The sequence below is a fragment of the Eleutherodactylus coqui genome, chromosome 6 (genome assembly GCF_035609145.1).
Source record: "Eleutherodactylus coqui strain aEleCoq1 chromosome 6, aEleCoq1.hap1, whole genome shotgun sequence".
NCBI lineage: Eukaryota > Metazoa > Chordata > Amphibia > Anura > Eleutherodactylidae > Eleutherodactylus > Eleutherodactylus coqui.
Genome location: NC_089842.1, coordinates 169,727,205 through 169,750,047, shown reverse-complemented (window position 1 = coordinate 169,750,047; position 22,843 = coordinate 169,727,205). Strand labels below are relative to the sequence as shown.

Sequence of the window (22,843 nt, the reverse complement as noted above, 5' to 3'; positions counted from 1 at the left end):
AAAAAACTATTAAATAGGAGTCAATGTTATTACTGGGACATACAAGTGACAAGACAAAAAAATGGCTGCCTCCCCATATATATCTTAGACAGAGAGAGTATATCTTTGCCTAAGGCAGGATGATCTGTTGGGTTTACTGCTCATGTGTCAGAAAACAAGTAAATATCACATTTTTCCACTGAGATGAAGAATAAAATGTAGCAGCTTTTAAGAACACCTTAGAGGGTCTCACATTCTGTAGTTGCAGTGGAGCAGACGCCGCAGTCACATCTGATCGCCACAGGGTACGTGAAGAAAGGATCCGCCTCGGGGATGCAGTTTGGTAGTTTCACAGTAACCAGCTTTGTTTCGTTGTAGGTGCAGACTCTGTGGTAAGCGTCTATGTGGGGAGGGTCAAGGATAGGTTTCTGTAAGAGAAGAAAATTGATATATAAATGCTACAAGGTAAAAGACCAACAATTGCATTGTTAAAATTACAATACACATAGTATACAGTATTGGTTCACGATGTTCAGATCTGCCATGCAGTTAAAAAATGCACGCCCTAAACTACAGCAAAAGTCAAAAAAGATCCAGGAAAAATGCTAGTTTCTATGATAAATCACCAAACGTGTGTGTCTAAGACAAGCTAAAGAAAAACACAAAAAGAACTTGTAATAAACACTAGAACATGCTACATCATAAATATAATGCCATGACCCCCAAAAAAAGAAAAAATCTCAGGCCAAGTGAGGAAAAACACCACAAACCATGCATCTCCCTATTTACCTACTACCAACATCAGGTCACTGTTTCCTGCCAGGGAAAATGGAACAAAATCCCATCGTTTTCCCTCAATACTATATCAAAAAAACTCCCTACTACACTGTTTTTCTGAAAATTTTGCAGAAAAACATATGGGTCTCAGACAAGGGGTACATGGTGACACTCGATGCGTAACTTTCCCTTCACTGGAACGTGCATTTGACTTTGATGTGGAATGTAATCTAGCTATTCATGTTAAATGAATGGTGATTGAACCAACTTCTATATGGGGGTGGTCCCAACTGTCCCCCGAGGGTGAAGGATTGGGCATGTTGAATTTTAACATACCCAATCATTTTATTCCTAAAGACCTACAGTGTCCAGCAGTGGCTGATTCCCCACAGTGCAAGCGCCAAAAATAAATAGTGGGTCACGATGAAGCCCAGCCATCTGGTGCATAAAGAAACGGTGCAGGGAGAGAAGGGGTTAAAAAGGAACACTCTAGCTAAAACTGATGCGCTGCATTATGCGTTGTACAGTGGGGCACAATACACCAATGAGTCAATCAATCCTTGTGTATCAGTATATCAAGTTTGCTTGAGATATACTTTTAAAGACATCTTGTTAGGTCATTTTTGGACCCTAAACTGCTACCCACATGAACCAAAAAGGTCTCTGAACCTGCTCCTTTGTGCCAAATCTGAGGCAACCAACTAGCAAAAATCACTTTTTCAAATGCTGCGCACTGTATGCAGATTACCATTTAAGTTATCTCAGCAATATCAGGAAGAGTCACACGTTCTGGGCTCAAAATCTGCCCCCCGGCATTCCCTGGCCACACTACCAATCTCCTATAAGGCTTACACGTTGGTTGCTACCTTGTACTCCTCAGACATGCACAGTGCGGCGAGGTGTCGTGTCTGGCTTCATCGCTCTATACGTACGTGGGAATGCTCTACACATGTGAAGTATAGCAGGTAACTTTTTGTCCGGTAGGTCTCAGACCCCCTCATAGTCCTGGAAGCTCCACATCAGAGTGGAGACTCAACCCAATCATGTGATATCGAAGGATGGTTCTGGGCAAACTACCGGTCACAAGGACTCCTGATATATGGGACGTGGAGGAGAGAGATGATGGGTCCGACGGGTCTGGACCACATACTCAACCAACTTTAATAACTGCCGCATTTCCCATAGATTCCAATAGTGGCAGGAGATTCTGTAATGTAGAGCAGAGACACAGGTCTTCCTTTACAGCAACGTGATAGTGTACCCCTGGTCAGCAGAGCTGTATGGCAGGACACTGATGCTCTCCAGAAAATTAAATCCTTGATGGTTCTTCTCTCGAACACAGTTCTGACCTAGCCCGGCAGCAACAGTCAGGCTAGATGATCTGTACACCTCGGTGGTCTCTCACTGTGCACAAAACGTGCCTAGCACTACTCTTACGTCTGCAGTAATGTCTTGCAACCAAGGGGAGGTAAATGGTACCCTGCTAGCGCTGGCTCAAAAAGCCTCCTTCTACATGTTTGCATCAGCCATATCTGGGAAGGCAGCCGATAAAATGAGCCAGACAACCAGTTCCCTTCAAACAAATGACCGTCATGAGGATGAGAAGCTCTCCGCTTGTGTTGGACTGATGGCGGTGGCGGCTGAAATAGGGGACATTGGTGCAGTTTCATTATGAGAGTGCAATAGTAAGTTCAATTAAACTACGTTGGTAAAACATCCGAAAACTTTGTCACTGAACAAGCCCTTTAAACACTGCTACAGTATACCTGTCTGAATAAATCTTGTCTACCAACACAGGACGGTTCCATAACAGGACCTGAGAATGTTGTTGACCTACTACAGCTATTGATTTGCTTAGCTGTGTAGATATGACAGTCATACGGGTGCTTGCACACAGTGGTTATAGGAAAAACAACAATTTTTAATTGCTAATTAATTGTGTTTTTTTGGGGACAGGAGCAGTGAAATAGCAGTAGGCTGTTTAAGGCCGGCTTCACATGACCGCGTCAGATTTTGTATGTGGGAACCTGCAGTGGATTCTGGCTGTGAAGGCCTTCCTGTCATATTTGTATGGTGGATGACCGTGTCGGCTCGCTGCTGGTCACGCGCAGTACAGGGTTTGTTTTCCAATATTTGTATTTTCTGCGCCGTCGCTAAGCAATGTTAATTTAATTGTTGCGATTTGCGGCGGATCCTCCACCAGGACACAGACCGTGGATTCTGCAATACGAATTGCTCCTGTGAAGCCGGCATTAGGCTTTTAAGTTCTTGTGTTTTTGCATAAGCTTTTTTTTTCTATGGGATATGAAAATTGCCAAAGAAAAACGCATGACCGAACAAATAAAAAATAAAACCTAATGCTTGTGAAAGACACACATACCACTTAAGAGAATACTGGCTTTTTCTGGGATAAAAAAGCCACAAATAGAGTGCGTGTAAAGGATGCCCGATGAACAGTTGTGTTTCCTTCTGTTAACACTTGCCCTTGTCGCACTAGCACGTCAAGAAACATTTAGACTATGACATTGGGTGGCAGCAAACCACCAATTTTAAATATCACAAAGGTAATATAAAATGATTGAATGTGAAAGGGACAAAAAAAAAGTAGAAATCAAATGAAATTACTTACCTCCCAAGTCTCACAACGACCCCAGCAGGCATCAGTGGTGACACGCAAACCTTGACATCCAGGTTTCCTTGCCAAGAATGTGAATTCCCGCACAGCGCAGCCAATGAAGGTTCTCAGGCTGATGTTTGAGACGGCGTACGTGTTCCAGCAGCTACAAAGGATCAGCAGATGCAAAGAAATCAGCGTCATTCTCTGGTAGTTCATGGTCTGCGGAGAAGACAGATGCAACACTTTATTCTACTGAGCAAGGAAAAAAATAAAATATAGCTTTGAGTTTTTCTGGATATTTTAACAAAACCTTTCACATATCTGTTTGCTGCAATGTTACTACTTCTATTTATGAGACAAATTAGAAAAAAAGTGGTTATAGGCGCAATCCCGTTTATCCCAAGGAGGTATGATATATGTTTTTGAGTTCAATCCCTCTGTTTTTATTGAAAATTAATCCAGCATATAGACGCGTTTCGGGGCTGTTGCGCCCCTTCCTCAGTGTTTTAGCTAGGGATACACAGCCAGCAGTGGTGTGTTCTCTTTGCAGAGGAGTGGAGCACTACTTCGATTTAAGCAGCTCAGTAATCTCTAACCTAAGACCCTCCAGTTACATGGTAACATAGAATGTTAGGGAGACAATGTTCATCTAGTTCAGCCTGTTTCCACCCCCCCTGGTTGATCCAGAGGAAGGCAAAAAAAACCAAAAACAATAAGGCAGAAGCCAATTAGCCCATTTGGGGGAAAAAATTCCTTCCCGACTCCATAATGGCAGTCAGAATAATCCCCAGATCAACGTTTTGAAAGTACTATCTAACTCCAAACCCCGGAACAACAACTCCACTGGTTATTTAGTGGCTATATCCTGTAATATCATAGCGCTCTAGAAAGGCATCTAGTCCCCTCTTAAACTCCTTTATCGATTTTGCCATCACCACGTCCTCAGGCAGAGAGTTCCACAGTCCCACTGCTCTTACAGTAAAGAGCCCCCCTCTATGTTGTTGCACAACTACAACTGTCCTGACACACATATATCATACATATACACACACACACAATATATGCATATACATACATGCAGAGCAAGGGGCTAGGCCTTGAGAAATTTTAAACATCAAGCTACGAATATTCTATACATATTTTATATAGTATAAATAGAATTCACAAATTCTATGAACAATATGCATACATAGGGAACTATGTAGACCTACACATTTCCCTCAATAGCCACCATTAGAGTTTCCACCATCCGCAGTCACAGTACAAAGTGCATTTAATAATCTCACTTTTTTAATCAATACCTCTACAAACTGAGCACTCTATGCTTATAAAACACATACCTAAATAAGTGACAATAGAGTTGAGACTGGTTCCACACATTGGGGAAAATGCATAAAGTAATTTGCCTCACTTTTATAGCATTAAAGTCACAAATTATAGCACATGTCATGTTTACACCATAATTTGCAACTTTTACCTATAGTGTAACTTTGGGAATTGGGTCATAGCATAGTGGGAGGGACGCATGGCCCCTCATATTTACTATAATGTACACAAGAAATAGAAGATTATAGCATAGCTTTGTCTCTATTACACACGAACAACCAGAGATGTGCCAAGTTTATTAGAAGGCACACACCGCTTAATGAATCTGTCACATTTTACTTCCTCCAGGCACTTCACCAGCTAGTCTTAGTCAATGTACATCATTATGGTTTAGTACAGTTTTGCTTTTCTAATGGACTTAAAAAGCAGAAGGGTATGCTCACACGTAGCGCAAATGCTGCTGCTTTTTTGCACAAAAATCCACATTAGAGAGTGAAATCAGAGTCAAAATTCACGTATTAAATGTAGATCCAGGTATGGATTTTGATGAGGATCCAAATCAAAAACTTCTGCTGCAGATTTTCGGCTACATCTCAATGTAGCCTAAAGGAAAGGCTGATACTACTTCTCTTTTGTATTAACTTCTGTATCCGATTCAAAAAGTTGCATCAAAAGCTACACATAAGACGAGAGCACAAAAACTCAGCTCGATATTGCACTTGCCATCATGACCGCTTCTGTGAAATTTTGATCCTCAAATGCATGTTTCACCCGCGTCAGAGGATCGCAAGTGTTTCCCATTGATTTCAATGGGAAACATCACATCGCACTCGAATGCACTTCGCACGGCATGTGAGTGCTATGCGATGTCTTTTAAGGTCCCAAGGGAAAAGATAGGACATGCTGTGATTTTTATCCTCACTGTGATGGGGGGGGGGGGGGGGGGGAATTGCTCATATAAATAAGTCCATTCAAAAGAATGGAGTTCATAGTAGTGCAAGTTTTGGGAGTCTCGCAACACACAAGATTCTCTAAGAATGTAGACTTAAATGGTGGCAAGCAATGGAGAGCAGAAGAAAATTAATAGTCTAACACAATAGCTAAAAATGTAATCATACACCATCATCATACTTAGTTAAAAAAATGTATTTCCACATTCATTCTACCCAAATTAAAATTATATTAGAGTCTTAAAAAGTCTTAATATTTAGAGAACTGCAAACCAATTAATAAAGCATGGCAAAATATGATATACCGTACATAAAGGAGACAAACCATTACAATATGTGGAAATACAAAGTTTTATAGATATATACACACAACATCTATGGAATTAAAATGGGAATGAGCAGACCTGGTTATGGAGACTGTGTCCTCCCTCGCCGCCTGCTCTCTGTTGTAGCTTCTCTGATGCACAGACATATATGTGGAAACAGACCTGTCAATCAAAGTAAGTGAAGGCAGATCCTTACATGAACCTCCAGGACCATCAATACCCAGCTTATGTACAACCAGCCTCTCACTTAAGTATGTTATCTTTTCTTTTCAGGAAATCATATGTTAAAACAATGACGATTTACCCTAGTGACATTAATCCAAAGCAAACAATACTGACAAAAGGCTTCCTAAACTTTCACATGGATGAACAAAAAAGGTAATAGAAAGTTAACACAAATCACTACGTTTTGTACAATTCTTCTCATTTTTAAGCATGGAATGCTTAGAAATTGTTTTCACATCCAGTATATGAGGATTTGAAAGTCTGTATTATTATATATAAATAATAAATAAAACTTGTTACATACGATGTTCTATAAGAAAGAAAAACAATCTAAAAGGTTTCAAACAGTCAGAAATCAACCAATTTTTTTATATCCATATTACAGCCATAGCAGTTGGACGCCACAGATCACTACAAAGCCCTGGTTTCTGCATGACCCTACAACAAACTTTTCTTTCTTTGCAGGTGGTTGTTTAACACATATTGCTGCATTTTTCTTAATTTAAATTTTTCTATATATTTTATGGTAATACTTAAAGGGGTTTTATCATTATCAGGAAAATTTTGCCAGCAGCTGGGCCCAGTCTAAAATAAACAAAGCATGATACCTCTCCTTGACCACGCGCCACACGAGCACCAGCCTCCTGGTATCAGCTCAATGGAAGTACGATGACCGCTGCAGCCAATCAAGAAGCCACAGCATCATCATCCGAACTCCTGGCATCAGTGGTCACATGCTGGGCGCCATGGTGCCAGGAGTCTGGGATGTCCGAGGAAAAGTGAATATGCTTTTTTTCTTTATATGTAGTGGTTTTCTTTATATAATAGATGGACATTATATATATAATGCAAATTTGTGTGCATAAACTAGTGAATCATGAAGAGCTTACAGGAAGCTTCTCTAAACTCATCTCTTTGAGCCTTATTCAGCCATCACAATGACAGAAGTATTGTAACTTTTCTGATTAAATTAGCTGGAAACTATTATGTATGCCAAAAATAGGAAATTCACAATAGACAACTAGTGTGAGATGTGAAGGTTAAATAAGTGGGTTTAAAATAAAAATTAGGAAAAAAACAAATCATGACAGCCTTATAAATTAGGAGCAATTATCAATAATCCTGTCCTTTACACTTAATACCTGCGACAGAACATAAAAGTGAAGTGATGTAGGTTAACGACAAGACGGCTTAATTTATCAAGTTCACTATTGTTCGTGTCCAGCCTTTTGGAATGCTTTCTCCTCCTTTGTTCTGGTGTTTAGTTTACTGTTTTTTCCTGTATTACCTTGGTGATAAATTTATAGATATTAAAAAAAAAGACAAAAAAAACCCCAACATAATAAAGAGAGAACGAATTCTCAAATACCATCTTCTTCCATATATTGTCACTAATCTCATAAATCTCTACCCTGTAGCCCAAATGAAAAGGACCACAATGCCAGTATTTTGTGAGTGTGTGTGATGAAATAAGCCATGGATATATGCGTCATTGCCGTCAGTTACTCTCAAGATCACTTAATCATTGCATTACTAAGAGCTTGGTGTAGCAGTGTGTTATGACCAACTTAAAAAAAAAAAAAGAATAATAAGGTATATGTCCAAGTCAGATGGCTTTTGTCTTATAGAAAGAACATCTAGAAACAAATATTAAGAATCGCACATGACAGTATTTCTGATCCTTAATGTGGTGTCCACAGTGATCAGCCATGTACCTACAATTCAAATAGAATCTGGGAGGGGGTGGGGGGATGTGCATGTAGAGTTGGATAACATAATAAAAATATTGCATTCAAGAGAATCGGTTGTCATATGGAGGCACTGTAATACAGGAGAATTTGGCATGCGATATTGGTTTGTAATAAAGGACTACACAAGCCAAAAATAAATAAATTAAAAAATTGAGGGTAAGGTTGCTGGGTCAGGACACCATTTTCAAGCCCATTACAGTAAATGATAGTACACTAGTATACGTCTCTGCTGACCTCGGCAACATTTAACAGTCTGCAATTTTGGTGTTAGGTAGCCCACCAGTTAGTAGACGTTCCTGGAACCCCAACATTATTTAATTAACAAGCTGAAAAGTGAAAAGCCTCTAGAGGTTATGGCTACATCTAGACTTTTCATAGCACTACGGATTGATTTTAGCAACAGTTTCAAGTGCACCAGATTGCATAAACCCAATCTATTGCTTTGCACTGTTGCTTAATAGTTTAAGTACATCAGTTGTGCTACAAGTAGTCTCCACGTAGCAGGTCAGGCCTTAAGAACGTGGCTACACAAATAGAGATGAGCGAGCACCCAAATGCTCGGGTCCACGTTATTCGAGTCGAGCTTTTTGTAAAATTCGAAAGCTCTACTCGAGTAACGAACCCCATTGGCTACAATGGGAGACTCGAGCATTTTTGTATGTGGGACGCCGGGTCCCGAGCATCAAGCTCGACAGAGTACGTTCGCTCAACTCTATACGCAAACCTTTTGTAGTGAAATTCTCCAATTTCAACCATCGAGCTACAACTGCAGTCCAGAGTAAGGGCTTATTCAGACAGGGTTTTACGCCCAGCCAATATACGCTGACCCTCTCTGCAAGAGCAGGAGGCGGGCCTGGCCGGCAGCTACTGCACTGAGCTCCCGCCTCCTCTCCGCTGCTTGCAATGGGAGGGCCGGAACAGGGGCGAAACCAAGTTCTGCCTGTCCCACCCCCTCCTATTGCAAACAGTGGCGAGGGGCGGAGAGGGGGTGGGAGCTCAGTGCACTGCTCCTGGCCAGGCCCACCTCCTCCCCTTGCAGAGAGGGACAGTGTATATCGGACGTGAAAACCTGACCGATATACATCTGTCTGAATAAGCCCTAATACAATGAGTTGTATGCAACATTGTGACTCAATAGTTAAAATTAGAAAGGAGTGTAGAATGTGTATAGGACTATTTATAGTAAGGTAGGAACATATCTCTGAAAATGCTGTGTGTAAAAGTGTGATAAATGGAATTGTCAATGAAAATATATAATATTCTAATTATACTTGAAACAGGCGCACACATACATAGAAATAGTGTTTAAACTGCAGTATTTTAATTTTTTGTTTTCTAATGTGTCATTTGACATGCACACAAATGACACATTAGAAGACAAAAAATTAAAATACTGCAGTTTAAACACTGGTCACTACAGCAGACACACTAGGGCTGGATTTACATGGGCGTATATCTGCCGGGTTTTCACGCTCAGCCGATATACGCTGCCCCTCTGATGCATTAGTTTACAATGCATCAGTGCACATGGGTGTATTTCTGCGGCGGGCCAAGATAGTGCATTTTGGCTGGGCGTTTTTACGCCACCGCCAGCTGCATAGACTCCTATGGGAGCCTATGACAGCTGCTGGAGAAGGGAGGTGGGAGGGAGTTTAGCAGTGTGCCTGCTAAACTCCCACCCCCTTTCCTGCTCCTCTCCACCCCTTGCTGGCTGTTTGCAATGGGAAGTGGCAGAGCAAGGGTGGAGCTAAGCTCTGCCCCTCCCATTGCTGGCTGCAACAAGGGGCGGAGAGGGGGTGGGAGCTTAGCACACTAGCTCCCACTTCCTCCCCTTGCCAAGACGGTGAGGGGGAGGGAAGGGGGAGACACAGTTTAGCGCCAGGCCAGGGCCGTCTAAACAGGTTCACAAATGTTAGATTTGTGCGCCCGTTCACGTGTTTTTACATTGCCGACCCCGTGTGAATCCAGCCTCAAGCTGATATTTCACATTTTCTGCAGTTCATTTATCAGCTTTGCTGTAAAGGCTTAGACAGATTGAGCAGAGCCATTTTGTTACAGTTGAGTTAATGACAACTCTATTATACTGCTGGAGGATTTGATGAAACAGGATACAATATATACAGAGATAAGGATCTGTATGTCACTCTCGGGTCTCTGGGAACGGATATGTAGTCAGAAAAAGCTCTTTTACACAGTCAGATTTCCTACCAGCAATGAGGGCCCTTCTAGACGAGATGTCGGGTACAGATGCCCAACAGGTCATCAGAGTGATTATTAGTTTCTATGCTTTTACACAGGAACAATCACTGCTATTTAATGGAGGTGAAGTGGGTCCGCGATCATTCGGGCCCACTCACTTTCATTCACAGTAAGTGTGCAGTTGTTGATCAATGATCTGTTGTTCAGTTTTCTGCATGCAGCAACTGAACGATGAATGAGAATCACTGGGTGTGGAAATCTGAAAGATTTATTAGCCCATTTTTGCAAGTTGATTGGGGCTTGTCCAGTTTCATTTTACATTGATCGATTAGCATTACTATATTTCTGAATGACCTATAGTACGACCATTTCAGGAACATCCAGTTATGTTGTAGTTTGTAACACATCCCTGTTTACACAGGCCAATGTGCGACCAGCAACAGCCGTATGCATAAAATATACGATCACTAAGGGGAATCATTTGCTCCTTTGTTGGCCGATTGCCTCCACCTTCATTTGTTTAAACAATTGAGTGGATGGGATTTGTTCCCCATCAGCTGTCCATATAAAAGGCCCTTTAACTCTGACATTTCTCTGTCAAACTCCCCCCCATCATTGCTGCTACCATATAGCAGAAAACTGCTGTACTGTCTATATAGAATTTCATAATGTAATTATACTCATTGTCAAAGAAAATCCATCCCCTAGAAGGAGTTGTCAGAATGAAGTGAAACTTATGTGCGATTGTAACTTTGATAAGTGATTACTATATCAGAGCAAAAGAATTTATTGCAGAAAACTGAAAACTTGAAGGAAGGCTCTAGAACCCTGTTGGGCCACCTCCATGGATGCAACATGTGATATGGGCGGGCATGGAGGCATACAGGTTCAGTATGTCATCCTGTAGCATATTGGTCTACAGTTGCTGTAACTGAGTCTCTAGATTGTGCAAACTCGTAGTCTGTCGAAGTTGTTATCCCACATGACCCCATACATGTTCTATTGATGATAAATCTGGCAACTGGGCAGCCATGAAATGTGACAATGTTGTGCGGCCGGGCATTATCCTGCTGGAAAATACATCCTGGAAGCCGCCATGAGAGGAACACATGTGGCTGCAGGATGTCCTGAACATATTGCTGAGCTGTCTTGAATACTAACAAAGGTGACCGACGGTTGTATTCAATGGCCCCCCAAGCCATCATACCAGCAGTGTGCTGCTCAACAGCAAAGGTGCTCATCCTTAGATCTCCAGGAACGAATACGGCTGGCAGCCAAACAATCTGGATATGTCGCTGAAGACAACATAGTTCCACTCCACAGAAGTACAGTTTTATTGTTCATGACACCACTGCAAAAGGAGGTGATGGTGGGTGGGTGTCAAAGGCAGTACGCAAAATGGGCACCATGAGACCAAATGCCCTTTAGCCAAGCGCTGCAAAATGGTTCCAACAAGACACTTGTAAAGATGGTACCATCTGTCTCTGACTAATGGACAATGAAACAGTTGGAGCTGCTTGTTCTTGTCGGACAATCAGACGATCCTCTCCACTGGTGATCTGTTGAGGGCGCCCCGAACTCAGTCTCCGTGTGTGTGCCCTCACGCATCCGCTGGTCCTGATACCTCCTAACAGTCTGGTCAGAATGGCCCAGGTGGCAGATAATGGGTTATTACAACCATCAAGCTTCTCACATTGCAATAATTTATCCCGTCTCGAGGCGTCGTCGTCAACAAGCTGTACACAAGCAGAAAAAGAGGTCACTACACAGAAGTAGCCTCTGAGAGCCTTTTATAGGCCAAGAGTGGAACCACTTTTAGGGCCTCAGGTGACAAGACCGTTCATCTAATCACACCACAACTAATCATTTACATACCTGCCTGAGATGGAACTGCATACAGAGTTTTGCAGGAAAAACGACAACTCCTACCTGCTTGATTATTTTTCTTTACACAGTATTTCTGTCTATGCAGATTTTGTACTCTATATAAGAAAAAAAAGCTATGGCAGTTATAAAGCTAGAATAAGAATTGAATTCCCTTTTAGTTACAATTATTGTAACTGTACTTTCAAGAAGCTGACATCCCATAGGGACATTTCAGCAGAAGCGCTATGAGCCAGTCTTGAGCTAGTAAGCAGAAACAGTGCTTGGATGAGCACTTCTGCTGCTTTGTTCGAGTGATCAGTAGGGGCCTCAGTACACAGATCCACAAAATCAAAACTTTTGGCATGGTAAAACATTTTTTGGAATGACACTTACACTTTAAGTTTTACTCATCCCTAGTATACTGAATAGCTAACAAGCAAGAACAGCTTTATTTCAGATTTGCACCTAGACTGTGGAACATTTTAACAACATGACAGAGTAGGACAAATAAACTCGAGTTTTTATTTAGTTTTATATTTTAAATACGAGGTCCCATTTCACAGCTTAAGGTCACAGCTGAATCCCGCAGTGGTATCCGTGCGTGCCCCCGGCCATGGAGAGGAAAATAATGTTTTTTACCTCTCCTGGTCCAGCGCAGATCTCCTCGGAGCCAGTCAGATCTAATTTCTTTAGCACAATGGATGCGTTCGGGAGCGTTAGGCGATGCGCCCAGCGCAGATCTCCTCAGAGCCGGTCAGATCTTCTTTCTGTAGCACAATGGACGTGTCCGGGAGCGTTAGGCAACGCGCCCAGCGCATGTGCAGTACTCACTTTTTTTGTTTTTGAATCTGCTGCTCTCCAGCGAATCCGTGGCACCTCCACAGTGACAGCTGCAGGTGTGCCGCGGCGGGGACGGCTTCCTTTGACTTCGATGGAAGCAGTCGCTGCGGGACCCCACAGGAAAATGGAGCATGCTGCGATTTCTTACCGTGCGTGTGACCCGCCCACCTGGAAAAAAATATATACCACATCCGCATGCATTAAGTTGCCCTACAGATGCTAATGCATCCCTCTGGGCAGCTAGAGCTGCGAATCTCCCGTTTTATCATTAAAATCCACACGTGGACATTGGGCCTAAAGCATACCTAAGTTTTCTAAAATACTCAAATCCTCCTTACTCATTTTCTGCAGTTTGCACCGTTTCATATCTGTAATTTCTGATTTTCAGGTGGTCTTCCCCATTGTTCTGCTGCCCTGTGCATTGCAATCCACTTTCAGGGAGGGTTTGTGTAGCAAGCCTAGCTTTCTGCCAGTAGTTCACTGTCCTGCATTTACTTGTCCTAACTTTCCATGCTGCATTGCACTGTCTCTGGTTCAGTCAACAGGGAGGCAGTATGTGAATGCCTACCCCTCTGATCAAGCATTTAGAGACATTCTGGCAAAATGGTTAGTAAATGCACTATAATTTGTGTGTGCACAGACACAGCTACACACTATAACATGAAGAGAGGCAGAGACTGGAGTTATCAGTGTCTGGAGATGACAGAACGCAGTCAGTAAATGCAGGGGAACTTGTGGAAATGGAAATGTCCCAGTTAACACAGAAGCTCTTTACCTAATGACAGAGTTGATTGCAGAGATGCTGGGAGACCCCTAGTGACCGCTCCTTCAAACATTTACAGTGGAAAAGCAACTAAATTTTAAAGGCAAGTATTACAAAAATGATACTAACACAAACTAGTAGATAAGCCCAAGTCATCTAAAAAGTTAAGGCCCCTTTAAGCAACAGTGTGCACTGTTATACTAGTAACTATTAATTACATCAGAAATCGATCCCTCTCCAAAGAAAAAGTGAGTCCATTAACGTGTTACCTAAGAGAGCAATAAACCAGAATCTCAACTCTACTCCATCCTAGTGTAATGCAACCTACATGGGGTTTCATCTTTACATTTACCCTCCACAAGGGCTTGTTTTAATACAACTGTGAATACTCTTACCAACACACTATATTGGATAAGCCTAAAAACTGGCATTCCTTTGAATTTTTCCCAATTTGATCAAAACTAAAAAAGTTGTATATTAGACGTTTATAACCTAGAACACAAAGTTTACATTCAACAATGTACAAATCCTCTTTCTGCTAGTAAATAAGTTTCCTTTACTTCTTTTTACTTTGGGAGCTGAATGTCTTTCAAGATAGATTTGTTTCTAAATCTTGTGTTTTTATCATCACACAGAGATGGCTTTTGTGTTAATCAACTGTCTTGATCTTTTCATATGACTGGATTTTACTTATGTTGCCTTTTTGTGTGAAAAGATTACGTTACTTATTCCAAGTTTTACTAGAAACGCTCCTGGCTCTATACCTCCTTGCTACATCCCACGGTATTAGTTTTTAATAGGATTTCCGAAATCTAAGTGCCTAATTGAAACGATTCTAAAAGAAAATGCAATTTGGGATTGTACACGGATTATGTGTTTCATTTTTCCTGGTAATTAATCCAAACACAGACTTTCAAGAGCTGTTTTAATATGTGAACACCATACGGCACTGGACAAGTCTTCTACGAGGGGCTGCTAAGTCTTTGGCTTTGTGTTCTTTTTTTTTTTGTTTGTTTCTATGGTAACGAATGTTACATCACATGAAAGCCTTATGTGTCTAATATAAGTTTTCAAAATTTTGTGTTTGTAGCTTATGGCCACAGTGATCTAGGCAGCGGGAAAACAAAATGGCGGAGTCTAAGGCGATATTCACAGCAAATGAGAGCAGAGGAGTGATAAAATTCTTGTTTCGGCAAGGAAAGTCCGCGAAGGATATTCATGGTGATATGTCGTAGACATTGGGGGATCAATGCCCTTTATATTCTACAATTAAGAACTAGGTCGCCAAATTTAAAACGGGCCACTTCAGCACCAATGATTAGGAACGTCCTGGACGACCGAGAGACGGTGTTGTTCCGGAGATTGTCGATGATGTGCACAACCTCATACTGGAGAATCGGCCAATTTCAGCTAAAGGAATAGCAGAGATCATGGGGATTTCTCGTGAACCTGTTTGTGTCATTATCGATGAACATTTGAACATGAAGAAGCTATCTGCAAAGTAGGTCCCCAAATGTTTGACAACAGATCAGAAAAGCATGGAAGTGAGAACTTCCTCGTCCATTTGTCAGCGTTTCCAGACTGATAAGAACTTCCTTGCTCGACTGGTCACTATGGAGGAGACCTGGATTTATTTGTATGACCCTGAAACCAATGAGCAGTCAAAAGAGTGAAGGAAGTGGTTCTCCTCACCAAAAGTAGGGTGCAAAAATCAGCCACTAAAGTGATGGCGTCTGTGTTCTGGGATAAGGAGGGCGTGCTGCTACTGGACTACCTTCAAAATGGTTCCACCATCAATGCAAGGTATTACATTGAACTTTTGGACCAATTGAAGGCAGCTCTGAAGGCCAAAAGGCGCGGCAAGCTGTCCAAAGGAATCTTGTTCCTGCAAGACAACACCTCCACTCACACTGCACAAGCAACCGTGGCAAAACTGGTGGATATAGGCTTCCAGCTGGTTGACCCCCCACCTTATTCCCTAGATCTAACACCCTCCGACTATCATCTGTTTCCAAACCTGAAGAAATGCCTCAAGGGTACCAAATTTCACACCATTTCTGATGCCAAGGCTGCTATGGATGACTGGTTTGAGGTACAACTGAAATCCTTCCTTTTGCAAGGCTTGCAGAGCTTGGAATACCGATGTAAGAAGTGTGTTGATAGCAGTAGAGAGGATGTGGAATCAATGTAAAGTTTCATCTTCCTATCTTGTTTCTTTTTGGGTAAAGCCAAAGACTTATCAGCAGCCCCTCATTATCTGGTATTCCAACCTACTGCATATTGTGCGTATGTGTGTCTCATTACACAAGTGTTTTTTTCTTTTTTTTAAGCGGTCCAGAAATATTAAACATATAAAAATCAGATATCATTAAAAACACACCGACAGAAACAAAGAGCACTTTAATTAAACCCATTAACAGAAAGAAAGGTTTGATCCAGTCTTGGGATTACAATCTCAGGCCATCATACAATCAAAAATCTAACTAAGCATCATTTCAGAACTTTACAGGTGTGTTTATTTTCACCTTAGTCCCTGTGGAGACTCATAATCCAAGTTCACACTTACATAGGACAATGTCATAGGAAGTCAATCAATAGGTTTTTGAAATGCAGGGGAAATCTAATGAATTCAAAAGAAATCCACATAAGCATGCGGTGAATATGCAAATTCCATGCAGATGTTGCACTTTGTTGGATCTAAACCTAGGACCCTGCACTGCAAGACAACAATGCCAACCTTAAAGTCACCATGCTGTTCATGTCACAGGCTCAAATCTTGAACCATGAATAGTGCAGGGAATCATCAGTAAAATTCATTAAATGGCAACTACCTTGAACCTTTGTGCGTGAAAGCCCCATTCAGATTGCTGTAGTTGATCAATATTTTGCATCAGTATTTCAACCAGAATGGAGTTTATAGAAAAATGTATAATTGAAAGATTTGCATCTCTTCAGTATTTTGGACCCTGTCCTGGTTTTGATTGATCAATATGGATGCAAAATATTTTTTTTTAAAACTGCTATCTGAATGAGCCCTAGTAAGAAAAGGAAGGGGAACAGACCAGTGTAGTATCTGAATTAAGGGATGACTGTACTTGTCTCTGCACTCACCAAAACGTATAAAATGCAGTTGTAGAGAATGAATCAAACCAACAGGAACTATAGGAAAATCTGGAATGTTAGTCTTACCTTGAGCTTGGCTTTCTGCTATAATCTTTTTAGTCTGGCATAGTTCTAGTTGTTGGACAACATGCTGGGTAGGCAGAGGAGACTAAATGCACCATCAGTGAATCTCACGATACTTGCAAGACACTCTTCATATTGCTACCTGGTAACCTATGCAATATCAATTGTATTCCAGATCCTAAGCGAGTTGTGAGGGTATATGTATATATTGCCAAATGTTTTTTATGCTTTTATACCTGTATGCAAGTTCTATTCAAAGTTAAAATGAGAAAAACTTATGTCGCCTTACATCAGATATTCCAAAAGTTTGCAAGGCTGAGAGACATGTGTCCAGAAATTCAGAGATGATACAGAACCGAACACGAAGGCCGCGTACTTGGCTGTTTTCCCAGAAGCGCCATATCTAGATAACGACTGTTCAACTATGTATATAACTTTCAGTGCCTCAGCCGGAAATCCGGACTTCCCATATATGGTTATGCTGTGAATTTGAGCCAATGAGCCCATCACCCATTCCTAGTGATGAGACCAAAGGGTATAAGATCCCATGTAATCTGTAATAAAGTGCGCAGTCATGTCCCCGTGTGAGGAACTATACCAGACCTCCGTGTGTGGTGTCTCTTGTTTACTGCCGGCAGCGGGGCATTGGGGTGGGCCTGATTGGTGCTGTACGCAGAAATTTCCCTGACAGAGTGACTAATGGTACCTATACGTGGAAAGACTATTGGCCAAATAATAGCTCAAAAGAGCGAATTCAAGAACTGGTTATTCATTGTAAACATGACCGCTATCAGAGTGATGAGCAATCAGTCCGTAGTCATTTTGTTTCATCTAACGGTAACTAAAAAGAAAAAAAATACTTGTTGGTTAAACAAAAGGCGACTGGTGTAAAGTTATTTGAACAACTTGTGAAAGAAATGGCCTAGAGATCCCATCTATGAACTATATTTCGACAAACTAATGAACAATCATTGCTCTGTATAAAAGCAAATGACTGTTTATACGCTTCAACAGCTTTTCAGAGAGACTATATGAACAATAGTTGCTCCATGTAAAGATACTGCTCCTGGCACTTTAGGCTAGCAGCGAGCTGGCCACACCCATCCCACCCTCCAGCCAATGATTGGCAGCTCTCTCTCTAGGCACAGAAATCGGCAAACAGCTGTCAATCACTGGCTGGATGGCGGGGTGGGTGGAGATAGTTGCAGTTTATGAATATCCAGGACTACTTTAAATAGTCCTCTATGCATGTGCTGCTACTGATAAAAGGTAAGTTTCTAAAAAATTACTGCACACATCCTCACAGCAGTCTTATGAATAATCAGTGTAACTCACTACCTTATGTTGCTCTTGGAGAGGGGTGCAAAAAAAATGGTGAGTGTCTCTTTAACCCTTTCCAATCCACTGTCTGACGTCTTCAGACATTCTGATTGAAGGCTGTACAGCTCCCATGTCGGAAGACGTCCGGCAGGGTATTCTTACTGTATATTGCCGGGCCGCGCTGTTGTTAGGGGCCTCTCCGGCATGTCACATACGGCAGTACTGTCTGGCCAGCAGATGGCGCCATTGTGTAATGGCAGAAACAGAAAGCCCCCTAGGAAACCCTGAATCCAAAATTGGATTGCAAAGTGTTAAATCGATTTTGTTGAGGGCACAGTTTGGCATTATTTGCCTGTTCCTCTCATTATACCCTTATATAGTATTGACCTCTCACTTTACACACAGCTGAAAGGCACAAGTCTGACTCAATTTACTAGATGTCCTTTTTTTCCCCTCACTAAAAATAAAAAAAGACAAAAATAAATTTATCTTAAATAGACTTAAAGGTGCTTTTTCCAATACTTTAAACTAATACAGTGTCTGTACACAAAATCACTGAAATATTGCAAGCTTGCCTTCATTTAAGAAAATTAGGCCCCTGAGGTATTAATAGTAATAAAAGGCAACGTGAAATGGCCTGAACTGTATGGAGGCAGTGAAATCATATTCAAACTTAAGCAACCAACTTTTCTGTGCTTGAAAACACTTAATATGCACCTCTCTCTTTTGGAAACTTTAAGAGGAGCAGCAGAATCTTGTTGACTTGATTTTGAACCAGGATTTGAATCACTTCATCAACATTCTTTATGGCATCGTTCTGTTCTGGCCACTGAACTTAAATTAAGGCTTGTAATCCAAGTTTCCTTTTAACCAGCTGTTCGGTTGTAAATTGCTTCACGCAGCATTAAGTGTGACTGAAATTGAGAGTCGGACCCAAGAATTGCTGGATTTCAGAAACAAAACTTAATACCCTGCAACTGTTGAGTTATAACTACTGAAAAGTTTGCTTATGGTATTGAGAAAGACCTAAGCTAAGAGTTCAATGTGATGGTAGGAACCTTGATACGACAGGTCTACCTAAATAGGAACCATCAGAGGATGTAAAAATTTTCCAGTCTACTCCAATTAGTTTTTGCCCAATTCATAAAACTTTAAAAACTCTTAGCATGAAAGATCTTTACATTTACCATTTCGATAATGGTTGACGTTGAGGATAATGTTTACTCTCTTCATCGTATCGGCTCCAGCTGACTCTTGTTCATTCATCCTATGAGATCCAAACTACTTTTGCAACTAGAGTTAATAAGTCACCTTGGCACTATGTGACAAATATGAAGAAATTACAACATTTGTATTTTAAATGTACTTTTTTATTAAAATATCACACACCTAATGTTGCAAGGGGACAATATTTGACAATTATGGGAAAAGCTAATTTGCAATTTTAAAGACTCATCATTCATGATCAACATGGTGTCAACAATGCAAAAGGGCTAAGATGGCATAAACAGGCTACACAATCATTTTATAAAACTGGCTAGGCTCCATGGTGGTAATCAACTTTCTTTGCTTTAATTAAAAAAAAATTGACTCAATTTTTTTGCATTAACGATTGGGGGGAAGAAGACCATTAATTCACATGACAAGAATGTAGAGAGTTAGGGGTGGATAGAGAAACAGGTCAGTCTAGGCCAAAGACACACAGAATGAAATCTCAAACTCATTTTTCACTCATTTCATATTGAGGACAACTCTCATACTATATATTTGCGAATGTTGGTCAATTATTGTTAAACACTAAACCAGAAGAATCTTAAGCATGTGTTCTAGATTTTCTGACCAATGGAATAGATTTTCATTGGATGGAACAAATTTTCACCATAAAGACACCGATTAATCACTCTGATCTCTATGGATCAGTCACATTTGGACATCGGACTTAGAGCACAGAATTGTGTTATGATATAGCCACAAACTGCGATATGAGACATTTTGTAGACATGGATGCTTTAGGCAACTGATAAACTCCAGAAAGAGTCCACCACAGATACCAATAAATAGGTAAGTACCAATTTAAAGGATTTGTACAGGATTAGAAAATCAAAAACTACTTTCTTACAGAAACGGTTGCACAGCTGTTCACCAATTGTTCCTGGTATTGCAGTCAAGCTCCATTGAAGTAAATTGGGCTGATCTGCAATGTCACATACGATCTGTGGACAGGTGTGGCACTGTTTCTGAAAAACCGCATACATGTTTTTCTAATGTTGGACAACTAATATGTCACTGCGACAAACGTCACAGGTTGATACTTTGTGTTCAACTCCTTTGACCTTACACTTTTCCATTACCAGCATGTGTATATTAAACAGCCAAATGCAGTTAAAAAAAAAAAAAAAAAAAAAGAATAAATATATTTAAGTTCAATGAATGAGCATGGTTGGCAGCCCTTGAAAATGAGGGTTAAGGAGTTCTCTATTCCACCAATCCCATGCCACTTAGTGCACTTCCCCTTGCAGTTGCTTTACTTGGGTGCCTTCGCCAATTACAAAAAAAGGTGGTCTAAATGCCAAATCCATGTCACACTACAGCAGATACTTTTTAGGATGGAGTCTGAAGTCTGTCCACTCTACTGAGACAAAAACTTATACTTTGCCTTCACAGAGAGTTTACATACCCAGAAGTGGAAAATGATGTGGATCACTTCAACACAGAATTTAGCGACCAATTTATGCAGCCTTGGGCAAGAAAACAAAATTGAGCACATTTTCCCAATGGATGATCAAAAAGCCATAAAAGTACATAAAAAATGTCTTTTTTTTCCTAAACATTGATAATTGTAGAATGTTTTGTCGAGTATATTGCTTTTTGGTATGGTATAAATCAAACCTGGTGTATACTTATTCTTAATAGACCCATATATATCATAGGTCCTTCAATAAACAGGACCTCAAAAGATGGGTTGATGGGTTACTTGAGCCTCGTACTGTTCCGGAATACCCTTTTCATACAAGTTGCTACTCAGGCTCATATAAAAATGTGAAGAAATTGCAGTTTACCTTTGAACGAAGCCAATATGGCAGCAAAAAACGATCTACTTTATCTTTGAAAGACATATTTATATACCAAGCCATACATTAGGTGTATGTATACATTTTCACTTTACAGCAGATTCTTCAGAAATAACAGCAGTATGTACAAGGTAACATAGATCACAATATCTTCCTGTTCTGACCTTAAAGATTAATCTTATACAACGTGTGATCTGATAATCCTGAACATTTTATGTAACAAAGTGAGAAAGTAAAAACAGTAATATGTAACTCCAGGCAAAAAGTGAAAATCCAGCTTTTGGATGGACTTCGGTCTTTGTCCCAGCCTACAAGCATTAGTTTCCTAAAGACCTGCATTGTGGAGAGCTAGATGTTTGTCCACCAGGTTGTATGAATTCCTTAGGTTATATTCACACTGGATCTGCAGCATGTGGACTTTGGTATGGATTTACCACCGATTTCAGCCTTTGCACTGCAAAGGGTGAAATCAACAGCAAACAACTGACATGCTGCAGATTTAAAATCCGCACTGGATATCAATTCGGCTGCAGGTTCTGCCCAGATTTGGTCCACAGCATGTGGATGAGATGGATTAAAATCTCATCCACATGGCTAGTGCTGTGGAAAATACCTTTAAAATGAATGTCCAGCTTTCATCAGACTGTTAGGTCCAAAATTCTGAACAGATTAATTCTTTTTAATATAGGTTAAGGCTGTATTCACATGCCCAAGAGCGAGTTGCGCCCAATGATCTCAGGTGCAACGCGCATCACACAGACACCCCCATCCATATGCAGTGAGATGTAATGTGTGGTATCCCGCACATGTCCTACTAGATTTGAAAAATCTCAGCATGTGGGGGTTAAAAAAAAAATAAAAAAAATTGCCCATGTGATAGAACATATTTAAATTAAAGGGGTTCTTCTGTGCGCGTTCTGCCCATCTCCGATATGGACAGAACTCACGCGGAAATATCAGCCGTGTGAATACGGTCTAATTTTACGAAAAAGCTACAATCCTCAAGGATTTCAAAAGATAAGATGTTGACCGCCTGCAGCTGCCACTAAAGGGGGCTGCCTGCTTACTGTCATTTCTAAGTTCAATATATAAACCATATGCCTTTACGCTCCCCCTAATAGCAGCTGCAGGTAGACAATGTCTTGTTATCCAAGACGAATACTGGTGTTTTGATGGCAATGCTACATGCTTATGTGCTCAAGGCAGACAGAGGAACATAACAGATCTTCAAAACACTAACGTTAATGTAAAGAAGATTTTTGAAGGGGCTGGATGAGAGAAAGTCTCAAAGTTAAAATGTAACGGCACCTTTAAGAAAACTTTTGATACGTCGGAAAATTTGATCAGTGGGGATCTGGATGCCGAGACGCCTACTGATCTCTAAAACGAAGGAGGCAAAAGTGATCAAACTGAGTGCGGTCTCTCTTGGCCGGCTAAAGATGGAGCTAAAAAGTCTACAAGCCGGTCTTCAGCTAGCAAGGATGGAAGATGGCGCTTGGCTTTGAGAGTCTGCCCCCTTTGTTTTAGCGATCGATGCAGGTCTCAGCAACCGGCTGATTAAAACTTCTGACCTGTGTTTATGATATGTTGAAAGTTTGCTTTAAGTGCAATTACATGTTAATTTTTTTCAATTTCTGCTTAGAGGTA

The 22,843-nt window shown here is 40.9% G+C and overlaps 1 protein-coding gene across 1 annotated transcript; it reads right to left on the bottom strand.

Moving 5' to 3' along the window:
• Window positions 1-218: 218 nt before the first annotated feature.
• On the bottom strand, window positions 219-3,589 carry GPHB5 (glycoprotein hormone subunit beta 5). Its single transcript, XM_066605820.1, has 2 exons — window positions 3,386-3,589; window positions 219-407 (listed from the first exon to the last, which is right to left on the bottom strand). The coding sequence occupies exons 1-2, from the start codon at window positions 3,587-3,589 to the stop codon at window positions 219-221; spliced, it is 393 nt and encodes a 130-aa protein (XP_066461917.1).
• Between the last annotated feature and the right edge of the window lie 19,254 nt (window positions 3,590-22,843).

Coding starts and splice junctions, on each gene's coding strand:
- GPHB5 (XM_066605820.1), bottom strand. CDS start 3,589: ATGAACTACCAGAGAATGACGCTGATTTCTTTGCATCTGCTGATCCTT. Junction 408..3,385: donor GTCGTTGTGAGACTTGGGAG/GTAAGTAATTTC, acceptor CTTCTCTTACAG/AAACCTATCCTTGACCCTCC.